Source organism: Bacillus rossius, chromosome 7 (assembly GCF_032445375.1).
Source record: "Bacillus rossius redtenbacheri isolate Brsri chromosome 7, Brsri_v3, whole genome shotgun sequence".
Taxonomy (NCBI): Eukaryota; Metazoa; Arthropoda; class Insecta; order Phasmatodea; family Bacillidae; genus Bacillus; species Bacillus rossius.
The window spans coordinates 45,625,573-45,647,216 of NC_086335.1; the positions used below are offsets into that span (position 1 = coordinate 45,625,573).

Here is a 21,644-nt window from a genome sequence, read left to right on the forward strand (position 1 = left end):
AAAAATAGATGTTGGCCGATTCTCATAGATACCGGATAAGCACAAAAAATTTCATCAAAATCGGTCAAGCCGTTTCGGAGGAGTATGGCAACGAAAACTGTGACACGAGAATTTTATATATAAGATTTTCCAACGGGTGCCTTAGGCGCATTACAACCTCCTAGTGAAAACAGCTGTATCACTACAAAATAGTACTATATATTGGTTCCTCCGAGCCTCTCTCTCTCTCTCTCTCTCCCCCCCCCCCCCCCCCCAAAAGGGGTTCTGGGTGTGGAGCAGGAGCCGAACCTCCATCTTGTATTCGTGACGTCACGACGGCCATTTTTAGTGTCATATTCCTGTATCCGCTATTCACCTAGCAAGAAGTGTATAAAATTTGTTAAATTTGATAACTTCAGTCCTAGGGAACAATAAGTTTTCGCCCGTGGCACTTCGGCAAACGTCCTCGACGAGGCTGTGAGGATAGCGGCAAGATGGCGGCAAAATGGCGGCAAGATGGTGGCAAGATGACGGCAAGATGGCGGCAAGATGGCGCCGGGTCCGAGACGGCCAGAAGGGGGGGGGGGGGGGGGGACTGCAGGGCTGTTGAGAGAAACAAAGGACCCAAGGGCAGATAAATGTGTCGGGCTCCCTCCCCCATTAACTAATGCCCAACTTTTACAACCCCACCATGTTAAAAACATTTGTTTTCTTAAATGTAAACATTACCGTGGCCATAACTACAAATGTGACCTGCGCATATCGCATAACTTGAAAGGTTTCGAATGAACGGTTTTAATGGGGATTGGGCCTCACCATCATTTTATTTCCTCTACCTTTTTTTTTCTATAATACTAATTTTTAAATATTCATCCCAATTTTTTTGTATGTCATAATTGTTAACATACTCCAGTCTATAAGCGGCGGGAGGAAACATTTTGTATTTCATGTGGGCTAAATAATTATTGTTATAATTATTGTTGACTTCGACAAGTACCCAAAGCTAAGTCCTACCCAATGTCAACTCAAAAAATTAAGCATTATAAATTCAATGCAAGCGGTATATATATATATATATATATATATATATATATATATATATACACATACATACATACATACACATACATATATGCATATATATGTATATATACATATATGTATATATACATATATATGTGTGTATATGTATATATATAAATAAAATTGCAAGATGGACAGGTCTAATCCCACTCAGCAATAGACTTATAAAATTTTGGTCTGATATGAAAAAAAAATGGTGTTGTGTGTGCTTATGTACGCGCGTTAGAAGTTATACTTTCTTGTAGTAATAAAGAACTAAATTTTATTTTTCATGCGAATAATTAATAGAAATAAAATAACAAAGGGACTGGAATAATAGTATAAATACAATTGGTAAAATATAAACTTAATCAAATTAAATGTTTTGAATAAATACTCAGTAGGCCTACTCAATATTAATATAATCATAAAGTATTTAGAAGTGTATAATAAGTATTTAATTTAGTAAAATAATCGAGATAAATTCTAATTAATGATGAAAATCAATAAATATGCTGAATGTATATTCCTAGTTTATTACTTCCGATTACGCATTAAATAATAATGTAATAACTTTATAATGCAGATAAATGATACATACGGGAATATAACCTTTCTTGAAAAAAGTTTATAAACACAATTTAAATCACTAACATTCACAAGAAATAAATGTTTTTTAATGATGTGGAACAGTGTTCAATATAAAATACTGAAGTATAAGATTTATAATTGTTATTAGTAGGCAGCGCCGGTGCAAGGTAAATTGGCGCCCTAGGCGAAAAACCGTAATGCCCCCCACCCCCCTCGGGCCGGACACCTCAAAAAAAATTTTCCGTGCCTCAAAATACATCACGTAAGCCTAAGATTTTGTCAACAATCAAATGTAAGCAGGCTTGTGTTTTTTATTTATTTTTTACTTTTTTACTTATTACAAATAATAAACAGGTCACCGTGGACTTTAAATAATTACTTAATATCAATATAAACATTCCAAACTGTTACAAAAAATTCCATTTTCATCTAGTTTCAATAATCGTTAAACATATTATATCAGCTGCTATGTGTCGTGCTGCGCCGCCCCCAGCTACTTGGCGCCCTGGGCGGTTGCCTAATTCGCCTGTACGGACGCGCCGGCCCTGTTAGTAGGTATAGACGTTATTCGATCCTGTGAAGATTCCGTTGCAGGGTACGCGCGCATCGTTTAGCAATTCACCGTCACCACGTGTCAAGGAGGGATTGAGTCGGCGCCCCTCCCCGTTGGCGGAGGGTATTGTTGGGGGAGGGGCGGCGCGCGGGTATAAAGGCCGCCGGGGGCGGGGAGGGGAGCTGTGGCCAAGGAGATTGGAGACGATGACGGCGGCGAGGAAGGCTCTGTGCGTCGCGGCGGTGGCCCTGGCGGCGCTGGGGCTGGCGCGCGCGCAGGGCAAGCCCGGCTCCTGCTCGCCCGCGTCCGCCCTGCAGGTGTGCGCCTTCGTGTGCCGCTCCGACCTGGAGTGCCCCGGCTACTTCAAGTGCTGTCCCACTGCGTGCGGCGGCTTCGTCTGCAGCAAGCCCGTCACGGCGCGCGCGCGCCCCGCAGGTGCGTCCCTCACCCCTACTCACCCCTCACCACCTCACCCCCTCACGGCCATGTTCCATACAAGTTTCTATTGTTACTTAGTCGTTAGTCGTTTATATTTATTGTACTGTATGTCCAAAAAAAAAAAAATCGGTTGTCTGTAAAGTCGGTTTACGGACGATAGTTTAACGTGACAACGTCATAACAAAACATTGATGAAATGATTGCATACTTTTATGAATAAAATTCAATCATTTTTATTGAATTATCACTCTTTCGTATGGATACATGGAAGGAGTGAAATTTAATCTACAATTTAATTGATAAATTTACTATTTTTTTTGCACTCATTAATCCAAATATGTTTATTACTTTAACGAACAGATTATTTCAACTATAACTTTTATACATTTTTGCTATTTAACTTCTTCCGATCTGTGTTATTCTGTTAAAGGATAAGACGATGATAGGAAAAGTAGGGAACGAATGGGTGTGTTTCAAGTTTAATGTGCCTCGAAAAAGTCAAATCGATGGTTGTTCCAATCGAGTGGAAGAGAGATAGATGTGGCGCAAGCGTACAATGAGCGTAACGAGACAATGAGCGTAACGGAACAATGAGTCATCCTTTTTCGTGCGTGCAGCCGGCGTTCATCGATTTATTAGACGTCACGTCAAAAAACAATGTCCCAGTTATGAAATTTATTAGTATCAACTGTAAGCGTTGTGGTGATGTTTCAAGGTTACGAGGTCACTTGCAGCGCGAAAGAATGGCTCTTCCCCCAATTAGTAGAGTGTGAAACTTGAAAATTTTATTTGGCAACAGGGTGGTGATCCCTCCTTCCCCCCAATAAGAATCTCTTTGCACGAGAGTGGTTGAACGTCCAAGTCCCTGACCGTTTGGATTGGACGCAATGGTCGAGACAAGAGCTCTTTTTTCGCTGGCCTCCGCGTTCACCTAACTTAACGCCATGCGATATTTTTCCTTTGGGGCTTTATAAAATATCGTCTCCGCGTTCCGCCGCTACCTAATGATTTGCTAGAGTTGATTGAGAGACAGAGTTGAAAAGGCTAAGGCTTCCATTACTCCGGAGGTGTTAACCAAAGTGTGGGAAGAATTGGACTTTAGGTTGGATGTGTGCCGTGTAACTAAAGGTGCACATATTGAACATTTGTAAAAATAAACTAGGTTAGTTTACCTTCAATTTTATGTATGATTTGTTGCAAATAGTCTAAATTAAACTTTTATAATATACCATTGAAACTGGGACATTCTTTTAAGGACTATATATATATATATATATATATATATATATATATATATATATATATAATTAATATTTCCTAGTCTTGTAATGCAGTCTCACAGATTCCTATTTGTTACGTTTCCGGGCACTGTGAAAGCAGCAGACGCGATGATGAAATTTTTCGTGAGATCCGTCTCCGTTTACATGCCATTGTAGAACAGGCCTAAGGCACAAAAACGCAACACAACCAACTCAAGAAATATTCACAGTCGTTTGCAAACACGCAAATCCCAAGACGTCACCAACCGGACAACTTGAAATTATAAAACAGCTGAAAATTAATTTCTTTCCCGAGCTTCTTTTGTTCATTCATGGTTATAATGAAAACATATGAAATTTTCAACGATGTGATTTCAAATTGCATGATTCACTGTGCGAAAGTTTAGCAAGTGAAAACTTCGTGTTCATAATAAAAACATGGCCTTTTAGGCACATAACGCTCGCGTATTTGAAAGTTTTCGGAACACTTCACTCCAATATGGCCGTCTAAAACGCAAGCCAAAACTCTATAAAGTTGGAAGTTTAACAATAGCTATCGCACTTCGTCTAGTTTAACAACTGGTAAACTGATATGTGAATACTGAACCTTTTTGCGTGTTGCGTTATTGAATTTCTTACGTAGCTTATAAACCAGGCTTTAACCGTTGCCCCCGTTCATCATCCATATGTTCGTGAACTAGCCTAGCCATACACTTTTTTTTTTAAAATTATTTAATGGTTAACAGCTTTACGCCAATGACCAGAGACTCAGCTCCTCATTCGAAACTCTTTATCGTATCTTTATAATTCATATCGTCTTTCAAATTCACATCCATGTTTTGCCCGGGACTCGAACCCGGATCCCATCGCACCGTAAGCTGGTGTACATCGACTGCGCTTCGGAGGTCGACGAGCGATTTAAAATTATCCAAATGTCATAATTTTTGTTCACTTGGATGCTGCCAACTTACTTTGTGTCTCCGTCTTTCTTTTTTTTTTTTTAATATAAAACTTTAAAACGTGTTCAAACTCAATAATACGGAAGCAGCTAAACACATAAACCAACTAAAAAAAAATTAAATAAAAGCAACGCCTTAAGACTTTTTTTATTATTATTTTTAAACTGCCCGCCCGTCCGTCCGTCGAAAATAAAAGATTGATAAGGTTTCATTGAATGGAATTTTTCCGAGCCATCTGATTGGCTACAGGTGACGTACGAACTCTTTAAGTTGAGATGTGGAGAAGTTTCTACGAATATTCAGTTATTTGTAACTAAGAAGAACTCTTCATGAATTTGAGTTAAATTCTTCGTTGAAAAGTTCGTAAATTTACTGTAATTCCTAACGGTATGTTTTCAGAATAATAGACATGAAAACACCCGGTAAAGATTCTTGAAAGCACTCAAGGGTCTTTGCATTATATATTTCTCTTCATTTCTCCGCCCTGCAATGTTATGGTCACCGCCAGGGGCGTAGCCAGGGGGGGGGGGGTTAGGGGTTCAACCCCCCCCCCCCCCCTCCTTAGCACCAAAATTTTAATTAATTTCTTATTCATCACTCAAACAAATTTAATATTAAAATTAATAAAATGTTTACCATTTCAATATTTAAATTTAAGAACCGAAAACTGCTAAATTAGCACTATTTTACACCTTAAAATCCAAATTTTCCCGGGGGAGGACCCCCGGACCCCCCCACTTTAATACGGGGGGGGGGGGCATGCTTCTTAACACCCCCCACACACAAATCCTGGCTACGCCACTGGTCACCGCTCAAATCTCATAGTGTTTCTTTGAGCGACGAGAAGACTGCGGCCTGCGCGCCAGTCCAGAGCCGGACACCGCACTAGAAACACCAGAGAGCGTCGCGCCTATCATCCCGCCTATCATCCCGCCACACTAACACCTGACTAGGCGGAAACGTGAAACCGGATCACGGACGCAACAAATTGGCTTTTCGCTATCGTCTGCTGGTTCCGCAGTACACGGAAACGTGCCAAAGGGCGACCAACAATATTTATTGAAAAATTTATGACCAACAAAGTTACCTACATGTGTTATGATTAAAGTTTATCTGCAAACGTAGCATAGGCATGGCCAGATTCAAGGTCAGTGGAGGAACAAAAAAACATTTCTAATATCTACAATTTTAGTACATTTACAATTGAAATATTTAAAATATTTTATTTGTGGTTCAAAAACGAACTATTATCAGTAAATTCATACTTTAGTAAGTTTTGTAAACTATGATAAGGAATTTGGAGAAAATCTGAAAATTATTCAGGTTTCAGGGGGAAGGGGCCATGCCACTAGGCCTCAATTATTATTATTTTTTTTGGATCCGCCAGTGAAACGTAGTAATGCAGTAGGTATTAAAAACGCGAATATCGTAGTTTTAACACTTAAATTTAAGCGAGAGAGAAAAAAAGTGTTGAGATATGAGGACGTAACACAAAGGGGATTTACATATGTATTTAGATATACAATAATAATAATAATAAAATACAAGTTGATGACAGACATCCTTTTTAACCTATACTGAGTTGGCGCGAACAGAAGAGATGGACGTTGCCCAGCTCAATGCGTATACGCTTCCGTGTCCTCGTTCGTGCCAACTGTATGGACACTCGGACCCGCGACTCACGTGATCCAACGCCCGCTTGCCTGTCGTCGCAGCCCGGGCCTCGAACCCGTCAGCTCGCCGACCGGACGTGGTGACGTAGCGACGTAGCGCGAGCGTGGCCAACATTTCAGGGAAGCCTTCATTTCACAGACGAGAGATTCAAACTCCCGCTCGTGCATCTTCGGTTTTTTTTTTTTTTTTTGTTCATTGTAACTCATGATAACTAATGGTCAATTAGGTTAGGTTAGCTACATTATAAATACTTCACAAAACATTGTGGACGGTTGATTTGGTTAGGATAGCGACATTAAAGATACTGTGAAATCATGTAAACGGTTTCCTAGCCCTGGATAGCTACATATTAAAAAGTTATTTACTAAGCAACCATTAAATGATTTTACAGCATTTTTAATGTAGCTATACTTACCTAATATAACCAACCATCCACAATGTTTTAAAGTGTTTATAATGTAGCTAACCTATCCTAATCGACCGCAAAATTTAATGCCACACCGGTTTATACAATGAGATAGAACGGAAAAAAAAAAAAAAAGCAAGCATGAACTTCGGGGAACTTTGGGTGTGGCTCTCTCGTCTGTGAAATGATGACTTCCCAACATTTCCCTGCACCCCTTCGAACACGTGAACGCCGGCCGATGACTTAATCGGCGTCGAGGAGTCACGCCCAGTAATAAAACTGCGGGGAACCGGTCTTGGGTATTGTAAGAACCCAGCCACGCTTACCGGAGTTCTTTGCCCGTCGGCCCGACGATCTTTTCATTCCAACTCCAAACAGGTACTGTATTTTATATGTTGTTTGAGAGTTTAAGTGAAACAGCACCTTTTTACACTGTCAGTGAAAACTCCAATGGTCTTTTTAAAAAAATGAACACAGAGTGCTATTATAAAAATTTGGACGGACAACACCAAAAACAAATATGAATACGTGGGGTCCATCTTGTAGGGTATGCCTTTTCCTCATAGGGTGCCACCCGGAAATGTCTAGCTAGAGCAAACATCTTTCGTCGGGTGAGACACATTCTCACTTCAGGATCTGTGGACTCGGGTACAGCTACGAGGGGTCCGCCGTGTATACCTTCCTGGAGTGAAATCCTAACTACACCACGGACCGGGCCTTAGCCAGGATTTTGTGAAGGAGGGAGGGAGTCCGGTATAACCATTATATCACTTTTTATGAGTACGTTATCTTTTTAACTCAAATTTAAAAGGAAATTGATTGTCACACTAAAATCTCAAGGAGTGTTAAGACGTTTTAGAACGCCAACGTTTACAAACAGAAATTAGTAACGTTTTCGCTTGAGAAAGGAAAACTTAACTTTTTTTAATTAATTTATTAATTGTTTTGATGATCTCGTTAAAACAAGCCATAAATACATAATATTATTTTTAAAAAAAACATGAAACACACATGTCCAGTTTGTAAGAGAGATGCTTGCAGTGACACGTGTGCAAATCGGCATTAAATATGAACTGCTTGGAAACACAGTTCCTGCCGCTTCTGTGTACGAGACATATCGTGCTGCAATGGAGAGGAAATATGCATTATAAGGATTGCAATAATCCTTCTAAAAATAAACTTCTTCGAAATGCGCAGTCGCCGATCTTCTCGGGGGCCGGACGAAACAACAGCAGCGACCTCTCCACCGGATTGTCCGCGAGTTGGGTGTTCAGCATGTTCCCGACGAATCCGGCCACCTCGACACTGGACTTCCTGCGACCTCAGCCTCCAGTGCGCGAGTCCGCGGAATACATCCCCCCCCCCCCCCCCCCCCTTCCGGGCTCGTGAGCGCACTTAGTCCGGGACAGGGCGACCAACCCAGTGACGTGCACACGTCGGGAGCCAACGAGGCACCGTGAATAGATAATAGTCACCAATCTGCGCCGTTCCCCTTCCCCGCCGACCCACCCGTCAGCCCCCGTGACACAAACTCAAGGTCGTATCAGCGGTCTTGACTTTGCACACATTGTACTTAGACCAATAGCTAAGGGAATCATTAAGGCAAGACGGTATAGACCTCTTCGTTACAGTTCAAATTTAATGTTCAGGTACCCGTATGTTTCTGTGTGATGTTAAGGGAGGGGGGAGGGTCACATTTTGGGTCATTACTTTGTATTTTAGTGGATCGCCGGTAAACATATAGACTTTGTCAATGGTTTAACTTCCATAAAACGGAAAAAAAAAAAAAAGTGTTTACATTGCATACTTTTTACTTAATTAGTTGCCAATGTTAAATTTTTAACTTTTTTTGGGGGGAGTGTACAAATGAGGAGTATAAACTGGAAAACATGACTAAAACTTTTCATTTTAAACAACAATGATACTGGCTTCTTCAATAAATGGTTGGGATTTCTTTCAGAAAATTTAATTTAATTTTTTCCTAGCCTTTTTAAATCCTCACATTTGTGAGAATTTTTGACAGCTAAGCAAAATAAAATAAGGTTTTTGTTATATAGAAATGCAAACCCTATCATAAAGTATCAAAAATGTTTTTAGTACCAAAAGACATTCAATTTTTTTTTGGTTTTTATAAAAAAAAAATTATTTTTGGCAACTAATTATGCAAAACGTATGCGATGTATAAATGTTTCTTTTGATTTCGTGAAAGTTGAACCATTTAAGAAAGTGTGCAAGTTGAACTGTGATCGACACAGTTGTGAGACGACGACTCGGAGACGTGTGCTCGCTCTGTGCCCGCAGTGAAGCCCGGCGCGTGTCCGGCCGAGCCGGGCGGTCCCTGGGTGTGCTCCAGCCGCTGCGCCGTGGACACGGACTGCCGCGGCGCGCTCAAGTGCTGCCGCAACAGGTGCGGCGCGCTGGCCTGCCAGAGACCGCTGCTCTCCGAGCGCCTCCGCAGGGGCCGCCGGGGCGCCGACGCGCTGGCTTGGGCTTGAGTCCCCGCGTTCTCCGGACCGGCGCGGGCTCGACTGTGACCATCCTCGTGTCTCGACGTGCTTTCATCTGCCCCCCCCCCCCCCCCCCCCCGGGGGTGTGTCTCCAGGACTTACCTTCTCATGCGAGAAGAAGGATGCACTTGCAAATCATGACATTGAATATTTACAAATATGTGGTCTTGAAATACTGAACTTTAGCACTAACATACAACTTTCAAAAAAAAAGATTTCCAAAATATAAATTTCATTATTCAATACTGGCTCAGAAAGGGCTATCAACCCTTAACGCCCCCACCCCTTTTTTTAATGGAGCCGCACTGCAATTGGTTAAAATTTTAAGTAATTATTTCTCAGTCAACTAAACGTCACGGGTAAATTTTTATGAGTTCTTAGTTGTTTTTTTTTATTTTAAAAATATATATATTTAGCAACACAGTAGTAAAAAAATTAATTCATAGTTAAATTAATACCTACTAGTTTTTACTCATGCAAAAAAAAAATTGTTTTGTCACAATATCTACAATAGTGTTGAATAAAAGACCATGCAATTATCCTCACTCGAGACAGGACTACAGTGCACACACTCTTGATGACTCGAGACTCCAGCTACGACTCTCACGCATGCGCTCTTTGTCCAGCATCTCCAAGCACCTGGACTTTGCTCGGACAGCACCCAATCCAACGTGGGATGTTCAGACAGTGTATAGGATACCTGAACTCATCCTAAAATTTAGAAAATGGTTCTCAGAAACATTCCTAGTTCACATGAAAAAAAAAAAATTATTATTAAATATTTAAACGTAGCTCTGAACATCGGTTCGCATATAACTCACTGCGGGCAAATGCTAGTCTACGATGGATCACGCCAATGACATATATATATCATAGACCCAGTGCAGAATGGCACTACAAAATTGAGGCAAATATGTTTTTTAAGTATTCTTAACACATTTACAATTTAGTTATGTAAAGACATATAATAAAATAGTCTACACACAAAAAAAAATGTTCTGTACTTTTACAAAAGATTCCTTTGGAAACCAGTTGCCAAGAAATAGTTTATAATACTACAAGAAAGATATTGTAACTTTTTAAAACACATGGCATATATAATAGGTTTCTCGATATAATACTGACTATTTCTTACGAAAATTTTTGTATAATTTTATATTTTTTTTTGATATTTTATTCAAGCATATTTTTTAAACAATGGAAGTAATAATTTAATATTGAATAATTGGATTTTATTTTGTTTTATTTGCCTATTAATGTGTGTAGTTAGTACTGGGAAATTATTCAGGGAATAGTTTATATATAACTGTAATTATTTAGGTACTGGAACAACACAAAAGCATAAATGCCCGGGTAAGAATCCGTACCCAGTATTACTGCGCACACTATTTTGTAGTGATACAGGTGTTCTAATGTAAATGTACAAATTTACAAATACCTGTTATATTAAATGAATATTTCTGTTCCATTTTCAGAAGAAGAAAATATTCAGTTTAGCCTAATTAACATCTTGGTGAAATGACAAGGATACTTCTTTGACTTATTTGCTTTTACAGCAAAAAGAAAACAACTACACCATTTTATGACCATTCCCTCCCTGGAAAAAATGTTTATTTACAACATTACTCAGAAATTCAAAAAGTATTGTAAGAGCCAGTTTATCATAGGTACTCCTGATTACATAACAAATACAGGTATTTATTTTACTGTTTAACCTCTTCAGCCACACGCAACACAATATTGAACAATGTTTAAAAATATTCCTGCAGAAGCTTGAGAAATGATTAGGTATGACAAAACAAAACACTCGCAGCTGTTTTATCTCAACCTCATACAGCAGTTTTGGGAGCACAGAGATAATTGTCTGATATAGGTATATGTTGTTTGATTAGACATTGTACTTCCCAACTTAATATAACAATTAAAGCAGTTTTCACAACTTTATATTCAAGCTGTGAACCATCTTAATAGTACATCAATATTGTAGTTGTATATCGAGAAAATAGTTGGCTACCTACTGTTTGAAGAATGTGTAACTAAAATTTTAAGTTAATGTTCAGGCCAAAGTCCACACGAATTGTATACTAATTTATACATTATGCAAAACATTTTTTAATGAATAAAATATAGTGATAACTGAACATAATAAACTGATAGAACATTATATTTACTATTATTTGACATTGATATTCAAACTATTTATTAGAAATATGTAATTTTTTGAAAATATTTGTGTATTTATTGTGTATTTTACACTATGAATAAAATAAATAATGTGACACTTATTGCAATAATTTGATTTCATTCATGATGTAAGGTCAGTAGATTTATAGTTAAGTAGTTTTTAAGTATTGACTTTGCCCCTACAGAGCCCAATGTCACCATCCCTCACACCCGTCTCACCTCTCACACCCCTCACGCCCCTCACGACCCTCATACCCCTCGTAAATCTTACACCCCTCGCACACCACACACCCCAAAAAATTCTCACACTCCTCACACCACTCGCACATGTGTTTTTTGTAAGCATGTCTTTCATACAAACTTTATATGTTCAATGTATTTAATAACATTATGTAGTTATGAGGTATCTTAACGAAATAACCGAAATATTTACTCAAGGACAGAGTATTAAAAACAATAAAATAAAAATGAAACATTTTCTTTAGTCTCTTCTCAGGACAAATAATTACATAATTATATTTCTAAGTGTAAATGGTGGTGTTCTAGAAGTCCATTTCCTAACATTTTTATGTAATCATTAATCATCTTTTAAAGCTATTATAAAGAAAACTTACTCATAATAATGTACTTATACATGGTAATATAAGTGAATAATTTTAATAAGTTTTTATATAGGTAATTCTAGATATGAAGTGCAATGACAGTGACAAATTTTGAACATAAGCCATTGCTGGGCTATGTTGTGTATGTTGCAGATGTATTTTCAGCATCATACAATAATGCAATACGATGTTTTATGTTAAAAACTTAAATTTACCTTTGTAACTCACCATTGAGGATCAGTTGCATAAAGCGAAAAGTTACATTAAAATCAGAAAAATATACAAATATGATTATGTCGTTACTTCTCTCACACAATACATTTACATTGTAACTTTTTGTGTAGATGTTAATTTTTATAAATTTTTAGAGGACAAGAAATTTACGTATATTGTTGTTAATATTGCAGATAATTCTAAAACTTTTTTTAATGGGATAGCAACATATTTAAAATTCCATAAGCCAAGTAAAATTATTTGTATTGATTTGTGTACTTTCTGTAATGTGCTTTGTCAAAATGTCACAAATACTTTCAGATTTTAGCTGTTTTCAATTTTTGATTGTTTTAATTTTAAATAAAATAACATGTATGATTGTGCTAAATGGCATGTCAGTATATATTTCAGACACACACACATACATATATCCTATGATTATAGCTGAACTTTACACTAATAGGCTTAACAGCCACTCAAAAGTAATCTTATACCCCCTGCCAGTGCTAAATGTATGGAAATATCTAACTAACGTTTTCAACCTAATATTTTTGTATTTTTCCCGCTAACAATTCACTCATAGCTAGTTTAGACACTTAAATGCTGCATAAATGTTATATAATTTTTTATAACAGCTTCAATTTTTTTATGGTTTGCTTATGAAGGAACGATTGCTGGGCTACACAATTGAAAAGCCCGCCGAAATCCATTGTAGTACAATCCACGGCCACAAGAAGGCATTAGGTTCGTCCAAGAAGTTGATTCTCGTCTATATTCTTTATGTTCTGTGGTACACTAAGCTAGAGTGAATGACGTAATTTGTAGCAGCGACAAGTGTGATTCTTACACGTAAGGTAAGAAGATCTTAATAAAAGTAACGATACTGTCATGACAGTATCGAGTCAGTAATTATTATTAAATAATCTAGATTATAAAGTTAAAACGTAAACGATGTCCGGGTAGAGGCTGTTACTAAGGAAATACTATTAATGCTGTGGTTTTTTTTTTACGATGTACACAAACAATTGCTTCTCACCAACATCAGATATTCATTCAAGTTCAGAACTATGTATAATTATTTTTTTGAACGTGAGAATGTAAACAATATGTAATATTGCTTTCTAAATTATAATAAATCAAATCGTATAACGTTAAGTGTTGAGAGAACAATTTTACATATGTTTTTTTTGGATTTAGGTACAAATCATAAAAATTTTCTCCGTTAGGTTGGTGTCGTTTATTTAAATCGTCAAAGGTTCATTACATTTTGTCGTGTCTATGTAATGTATTTAAGCATAACGATCTAATAATGTGTAGTACTGGGAAATGTCAGTAAATGTTTTAAGTTTTTATACGAACAATTATGTTGATTATGTTCCCACAGTGTGTTTGAATGTAACAGTTGATCCTTTAAAGATTATAGTTAATCAAATATTGTACATATATTCGGTTTTCATAGCTACCCACTAAAAAAAAAATAAGTGAGTTTGTATGTATTGTATTTGGTGGGTATTAATGTAAATAATTATCGCTTTGTTAAAACGGAAATAAAGTATTACTATAACCTAGATCCTGAGCTCGACACATAATAAAAGTACCCTTAATCCTGAGCCTCAGAAAATTAATTTAATAATTTATGATATCGTTCCGGATAAAACTACACTTCTTTAGTTTTATAGTGTGTGGTTTGTATTGTCTGAATCATTATGTGTGTGTGTGTGTGTGTGTGTGTGTGTATGTTTGTGTGTGGGTGTGTGTGTGTGTGTATATATATATATGACAAACCTTTAAAGCCATGAAGCTAGTTTAGCCGCCATGTTCGGGTAGGCAAAACAAAGTAGTTAATAATTAGTAAAGAAATCCTGCAGAAGTTGGGCACAGACACAAGTATGATGGCAAGCAGTCTTGCCTACTTTACCCCATTATTCCAGAAGACCACAAACTCGAGATCACCTTCCAAAGAGCAGTGGTGCGAAAATGTCATAAGATAACCTTCCAACATTATTATGTATATAAAACAAATAGGAATGTGTAGGAAGCGAATTTTTACAGTAAAACAAGGCCTTAAATAAACCTTTTTTTTTTCTGTACTTTGTCATACTTCACCAATAATAATTGTAGATGGAAAGAACGAATTTAAATACCAGCCTATGTTTAATGTAAAATATATAGCAAATAAAATATTGCAAACTCAACTTTATTTAAGTGAATTTATATTGTGCCCAATACTGTTTAGTCTGACTGTGAAGTGAAAAGGTGTAAAAATGATATTTGTATTCAAATGTTAAATAATTGTGAGAGAGGTGTATACTTTGGTGCATGCGAGATGTTGAAAAAGTACAAATATAAGTGAAGGTTGCAAGTTCAGGTAAATTTGTGTGTGTTTGTAGGCATTTTAAAATAGTGTGACCATAGAATATTTTTTTATATAGGTTTCGTAACTTTAACCTACAAAAAAAAACATTAAATACAACATTAATTTATAATTCCTCATAATGCTGAATATTTTTTGGCATTTTTCTTCAAAAAAGAGACGTTCCCTTAAAAAAAAAAAATATTGAGAAAATATTCTTTCAAATCACTAATGACCTGTTTTCCTCTAAGGACTGTATTTCAAGACGTTCGTGTAAGATAGCGAATAAGCATTGCCATGTTAGGATTCAACCGTAAACTAACTGGCAGGCCATATTCCAGAACATGTCCAAACCGATTCAGAGTGAGGAAACTAATCGGCACTAGTTTTAATCAACTGTTCCCTGCCCAAGGCTAGAAACTAGTTTCGTCGGATTCTAGCGGATGTTTGGCAATCATCGATACACTTGTTAATGTAAACATCCTGGAGATAGCAGCACTGTCGCACAAATGAAATTGTGGTAATATAATTTTCTCAAAGTAGGTGTGTACTTTTTATGTGGCGATTACTTCTTATTATGACCATTCATGTGTACAAAATTTATTCCAGGACCAGGATAGTTTCGCTAACATAAAGTTTCGTTTGACACACAAATACATTTGGTACATACCCCGATATTTATAAATTTGAATATACAAGTTAATGATGCCAGATGAGGGTCCACCAAATCGAACGAAACCAACGAATAAATGAGCTCTATGCAAGCACAGAAGATGGACAACAGATCGGCAAAGGATAGGAAACCAATATATGTGCCCTAAAAATAAGGGACTGACCATGTTCTATCGCGCACATAGAATACTGTTAGGCACAGGTGTAGCATATCCAACACCTAAACCCTTATTTTTTGTGTCTTGGAATACCGGCCTTACTTTAGCAAAATGTAAAGAAAGTAATGTCAAAATAAAATAATTATATAGGCTAAATCTTTGACAGAATTATGGCTGTTGCATGTTACTTCATATTGTTTTCTTAGTTACTTTGATTTTTATGTGTGTTATTTATATATATTTTTTATTATTTCAGGCATACAGAGAAGAGGAAATGTCTGCTAAGTTGGTACAGTATGTTGTCGTACGAAAAGATCTTCTGAAGGCTTTGAAATGGCCAGTGGGTGCAGTCATCGCACAAGCATGTCATGCGTGTTGTGCTGTAATACATCTTTACTATACAGATAATAACACACAAGAATACCTAAAGGATTTGGATAACATGCATAAAATAGTGTTGGAAGTTAGTGTTTATTGAAAATGGCTATAAGTATTTTTTTCAACAACATTACAAATATCTTAAATTTATTTGGAAATACTTATATTTACTGTTTTTCATAAATTGCAGGTGCAAGACGAGCAAAACTTGCGAGATCTGGAGTGCCGGTTAAAAGAGGGCGGAATTCACCATAAGACATGGATTGAACAACCAGAGAACTATCCTACTTGCATAGTTTTGAAGCCTTACCCTAAGGACGAAGTTCAAAAATATTTTAAAAAATTAAGACTTTATAGTGCTGAATAATGTAACTGATAATAGAATTTACCATGTTTCCAGTAATAAAATGTTTCAAAATAATTCCAAACAGTAAGATAAACATGTGTTTAACTACTACTTTTAAATAATTGTTTCGTTTATTCACCCACTATCGACAGTCTGTAAGTAGTATTTAGAAAATAATTTTGGTGGTTTTTAATCTCATTACTGTGACATGTTTCTGGGCTATTTTTAGTGGAAATGGGTAAATAATAAGTTTTGACTATATCACTCACCAATAACATTAAAACTCTGCTTGTGAAATAAAATAATTCCAATTATGCAATGGTGTCTGTGTGTTGCAAACAAAATATTGCACTATGTACCACAACTATGTACACACACTATTATACACATTTTTACTCTGACGTCATCCCGACCGTGGCCTCTAAGTCCGTGCTCCGCACCGCTAGTACCAGATCCCGTTTTCGGAGCGCACCCCTCGCCCAGCGGGAATGAGTCAGGCGAGCGCCTCGGGCATGACCCTACTAGACTCAAATAAACTTCAGGGCACAAAACCCCGGGGGCTTGACCCCATAAATCAATTAAGGAACAAGACATTAGGACAATTATTAATTCACAGGCATTAAACAAGTGAGTCGTAGCTACTCCGTGCGAGCACCGCACGCACGGAGTAGACAACGAACCTCATTACCAGTCAACACGGCTACTGGCCTTAATTAAAGTGCCCGTGACAATGATCGAGTCAGATCATGAGAAATCCAACTAAAACAGTTCACAGTGAGACAATATGTTAATAAATTTACAGTCACCAACTTGATGCCACAATTTAAATAATTAAATACTGAGCCGTGCTTACGCATGTCTCACCTGTCCGCCGGATGCTACGTGTCTACTCACGTCTCACTGTCCTCCGGCTGCTACGTGACTGCGCTCTCTGTGTCTGTGATTGCTTCCTTCTCACCTCCCTTGCCCCTCCTTGCCACCCCTCCGCTGGAGTGTACTCGGTCAAGCCAGTTCAGTCTGGATGGTTCGGACTACTTCCCCCCTTCCTTCCCCTCTCCCCCGTGTGCTTACTCCGCACCTAGTTAATTAGTATATAAACCCGCTACTAGCGGTATCGCTACCTGCAGTCTTTCTTGACGTTTGGTGTGTGCACTTGTGCACTTGGTGATGTCGAAGCCGTGGTCATGGGCGTGAGTAACATAGAACTTTAATAAAGTGTGTGTTGGTATGTAGTGGCTAGTTAACCTAAAGTTGTGTTTGTCAATTTCCCTTTCGTTGGCCACGTTCTAAGTTCTCGTTTATTATCAGTTGTTCTCTCTTCGCCCATGACCATATGGCTCGCGCGCCGTCAATATTTAGTGTGTTGTGATTTTGATTTAAATATCTGATGGTCTGACTGCAGGTCACTGGGAAACATTATAAATACCTGGTTAAAGTAGGCTGGTTTACAGATATTGGTTTCTAATCTCGTTTACCGATTGCGTCACCACCTGATGTTATTTTTTTGGCGCCATGATCTAGATGTATTGTTTAAAGTATGCCTAGTTGTATACACGTATGTCTTGCGCATCGTATGTGTGTCTTTATGGTAAAAGCTAGGATGACTTTCTTTGATCATTTAATCATGATGGACTACTAAGAATACAACTTAATGTATTAACCTTTAATTCTTTGTTACGCTTGAGACATTGGTTTATATATTTGTTATGTTAGAAGTTGTTGCTAATGTGAATAAATATTAGTCTTGCATAGATCTTGGGTTATTCTTTAGATGGTGCGCCGTAATTACCCCTACACCTCCTGCTTTCTTAAGAAACCTTGTTTTTTACTTTTTTTTTTAATCATCCTTGGCTGGTTCAGCTTGAAGGATGCTGTGATGTTTTGAACATACCTTGTGCACAGTATGGTTCAATACTATAAAACAGTTGTTAAACCTTAAACACCCAATTACCAGGTGTTATATTTAATTGAGCACCTGGAACGTGTTTTTAGCTTATAATGGAGCAAATTAAGTTGATATAAGTTTTTGGTGCCGACTCACAACGGAGGTGAAAGTTTTCCTCCCTTGCGAGGCGGCCATGTTCGGCAGTCTCCAACCACTCTGCACCGGGTGCAGATGTGTGTCCGTGAGCAGCCTTCAATTTTGTTCCACCGATCGTTCACTCTGCACTTGATATAATAACCAAACTTTTTTTATTTCATTGCTGCTCATGTAGACTCGGTGCGTATTTCGCGAACCCGGGCTTATCTCGACCGTTTCCTTGGTGATTCCGCACCGCGTCACGGACTACACAATTTACGGCACTGGCCGACTCCAGCCAGCTCGTTTTCGTTAAGATCGCCGCGCATATGCCTGCCGGCTACAACCTCACGTAAGTGTAGAATAGAATTTAGAATCACGCTCATTGAGCCCTCCTAAGACAATTAACTTTCGGCGCTGGCCATCTCTGGCGAACTAGTAATCACGTCCCCGCGAGACTGCCACGGCAAATTCGCAGTGTTATGTTAGTGTCGTGTTTTGTTTTGTAATCAGCGTGTGTTAGTGTAATTGTACAACGGCTCAGATGCCGCATAGCGCATTATCATAGCTTTTGTAGCGGTTCTGCCACTGCATAGTGTATGTGTAGGGAGTATAGCGTACCCATGCGTACCACCGGAGAAGTCTGTGGATTAAAGCCAATTTAATATAAACTCTGTCGTCTACGATTATTCCGCACCAATCCGTCCTCCACATGGCCGACCGGCCTCACAGCCAAGTCGGGAGTTTCAGGGTAGATTTCCAGCTGCGTACCTGGCGGGGCACGCGGGGGCAGAGTACCCGCGACCCATCACCAAAGGTCCTAGTGCCACACTAGCCTGGAGGCCCCCCCCCCCCCCCGGACAAAAGCAGCACTGCGATGCCCGTAGCGCCCGTCAGGTACTTCCCGGGCCTTCTACAGAGGCCGGGTGATGGCAAGACACACTATTACACAGCCTTTTACACATACCTTTACACACACTTTTACCTACGCTTTTACAGCCTTTAACACACTTTCACATACATTTTTACACAGCCTTTAATACACACATATGCACATACTTTTACTCTGCCTTTAACACAGCATTTAATACACACTTCTACAAACTTTTATACACTATATTTTTATACACTTTTGCACACTTGTGCTCTTGCCATCTTGCGCATTTTACCCACTCGCGCATTCGACCATTCGAACCCTAGTGCTCTTGCGCACTTGCATATGCGAGGTTGTTTCTTGGGGATGGTGCATCGAGCTATCTCCACTCCGAGGCGTTGGTGCGGTCGGTGATCGTTGGAGCAGCCGGGATACATGTGGCGGTGTGTGGCTCAGGTTTAAAAATACAATTATGTAGGCATAGGCTGGTTGCAGTAGTAGGGACCTGCCTGCGTTTGATGCCACCTCAAAGTTTCAGCTTATTGTTGTGCACCATGCTACCGGCCATCTTTACCAGTACCTATATATTGTTCTTTCATGTATGTATTATTATTTTAATTGCTTGTATAAATCAATATTGTTAAAAAGTGGTATGTAAATATTTTTTTTTTATTATTTGAGATCATACCCACATTCTTACTATTCTCTATTATTATTTTTTCAATAAAAATATACTAATATTTATCTCTATACATACCTAATAAGGAAGAAGTTTCACTTCTATCATATATAGACTCCATTCACACTTTATATATATATATATATATATATATATATATATATACATCTAACCCACTGCCTCGCAGATCGGTATTGAATTATTGCGGTTATGCCCGGCGCAATCCGTGATTTCGTGCACTGATACACGAGACTATCTCAGAGGGGATATTGGCCACGTGGCTGGAGGCAGCGGTACGTCGGCAGAGTTGACTTCTTGTTCCCTTACTGACCGTCTCAGGCGTCACACACACAGTAATTAGTCACTACAGGAATGTTCAGAGAGTACAGAAATAAACTATGAAGTACACTCGCGGGGTTTAATTTACAAACCACTCACGTACATGGTGCTGCCCAGTAGGTGACCTGTCCGGTGCATGAGAGAAGCTCGTCTGGCGCGCGTCGAGTTGCTGGCGAAGGCTCCATGTGTCCTGGCGGGTTTGTCCCTCCCGGAGGGTTGAGTTCTACTGATGAGGCCGCGGGCTGCTCTCAGCTGCCTGGACAATTCCCGAATGCCATGCGCCAAATCCGAAAGACCGCACAGGCCAACTAGTTTGGCATAATTGTATAGTGAACAATTTTGAGCAGACAAAACAAGCCTTCCATGGTTTTTAAACGTATTACCGTAAATTGTTACCGAATTTATATCCATAAATCGGCGAAGCTTTCCCCTGTCCTGCATCGATAATGCCCTCTCGCATCTATCGATATATAGTTGCAGCGTGGGATGGTCGGCGCACTGAACTGCACAAGTCGACACCACGACAATGGGCAGTAATGGCCTAAGTGAGCAGAGGGAGCCCCAACAGGTGTCATTTATGTATATATATATATATATATATATATATATATATATATATATATATATATATATATATATATAGACGTCTCTCGGCTTGAGGCCCCCGATTCCCTGCTTGCGTGACTGTCCAGTTATGCCCGTACTGCTCTCGTCGGTGAGGTGTGGGTCCAGGCCAACGTGGCCGGGACCGGGAACTGCGGGACCTGGAGGGAGGAATTAGGTGAAGAGGAATAGTGGTAGACTGTTCCAAGGATAACTCGGCGTTGACGATTTCACGAGCCTCTTTTATTGACTTTTGGAGCCTGCCGCAGCCTGGCGGAACCGTCGTGGAACAGGCGCCCTTCCCGCGGCGACCCGGACTCCCGTAAAACCGTACTGTCCGTTAGGACGTCCCGACACGGATTGGGAATTTTCCAACGTAATACTGACCCCGTTTAAGGTTACTCCGTGAAGAAGCGCAATACGTGCGCGGCCCGTTACGTAACGTTTCGTAAGACGATGAAGGTTCTGAAACCCGTAATTGCACGTTCGCGTTCTGGAACTCTCGGCTGGTAACGTCACTCGAAAACTCGTAAATTCAGTAAGGCGGCGAATGACTCGAGGAGGCAGCTTAACTGCCGCGACAACCCGTGAACTAGAAATGTAAGACTGGTCACGAGCTCGCGCTTCGCGAGCAGCGCGGAGCGGCGTATACGACTGTCCTCGTTCGAGCCCTAAACACGACTGACTCTCCCCACCCGCCAGCGGGCCGGAGCTCGCGGGCTGTGGGGGAGGGGAGGAGAAATCGGCTGGTGTGGGAGAGGTCCCGCCCCGCGGCGCGCCAGGCTGCAATTACAT

General features: G+C 39.3%; 2 protein-coding genes across 2 annotated transcripts; both read left to right on the plus strand.

Moving 5' to 3' along the window:
• The first annotated feature begins 2,358 nt into the window (after positions 1-2,358).
• Positions 2,359-11,719, plus strand: LOC134533961 (WAP four-disulfide core domain protein 2-like). Its single transcript, XM_063371805.1, has 2 exons — positions 2,359-2,620; positions 9,223-11,719. Exons 1-2 carry the CDS (start codon positions 2,392-2,394, stop codon positions 9,414-9,416), a joined length of 423 nt encoding a protein of 140 aa, XP_063227875.1. The 5' UTR covers positions 2,359-2,391; the 3' UTR covers positions 9,417-11,719.
• A 969-nt stretch (positions 11,720-12,688) lies between these two features.
• Positions 12,689-16,648, plus strand: LOC134533962 (putative peptidyl-tRNA hydrolase PTRHD1). The gene is made up of 3 exons (XM_063371806.1): positions 12,689-13,281; positions 15,867-16,073; positions 16,179-16,648. Exons 2-3 carry the CDS (start codon positions 15,885-15,887, stop codon positions 16,353-16,355), a joined length of 366 nt encoding a protein of 121 aa, XP_063227876.1. The 5' UTR covers positions 12,689-13,281; positions 15,867-15,884; the 3' UTR covers positions 16,356-16,648.
• The last annotated feature ends 4,996 nt before the right edge of the window (positions 16,649-21,644 follow it).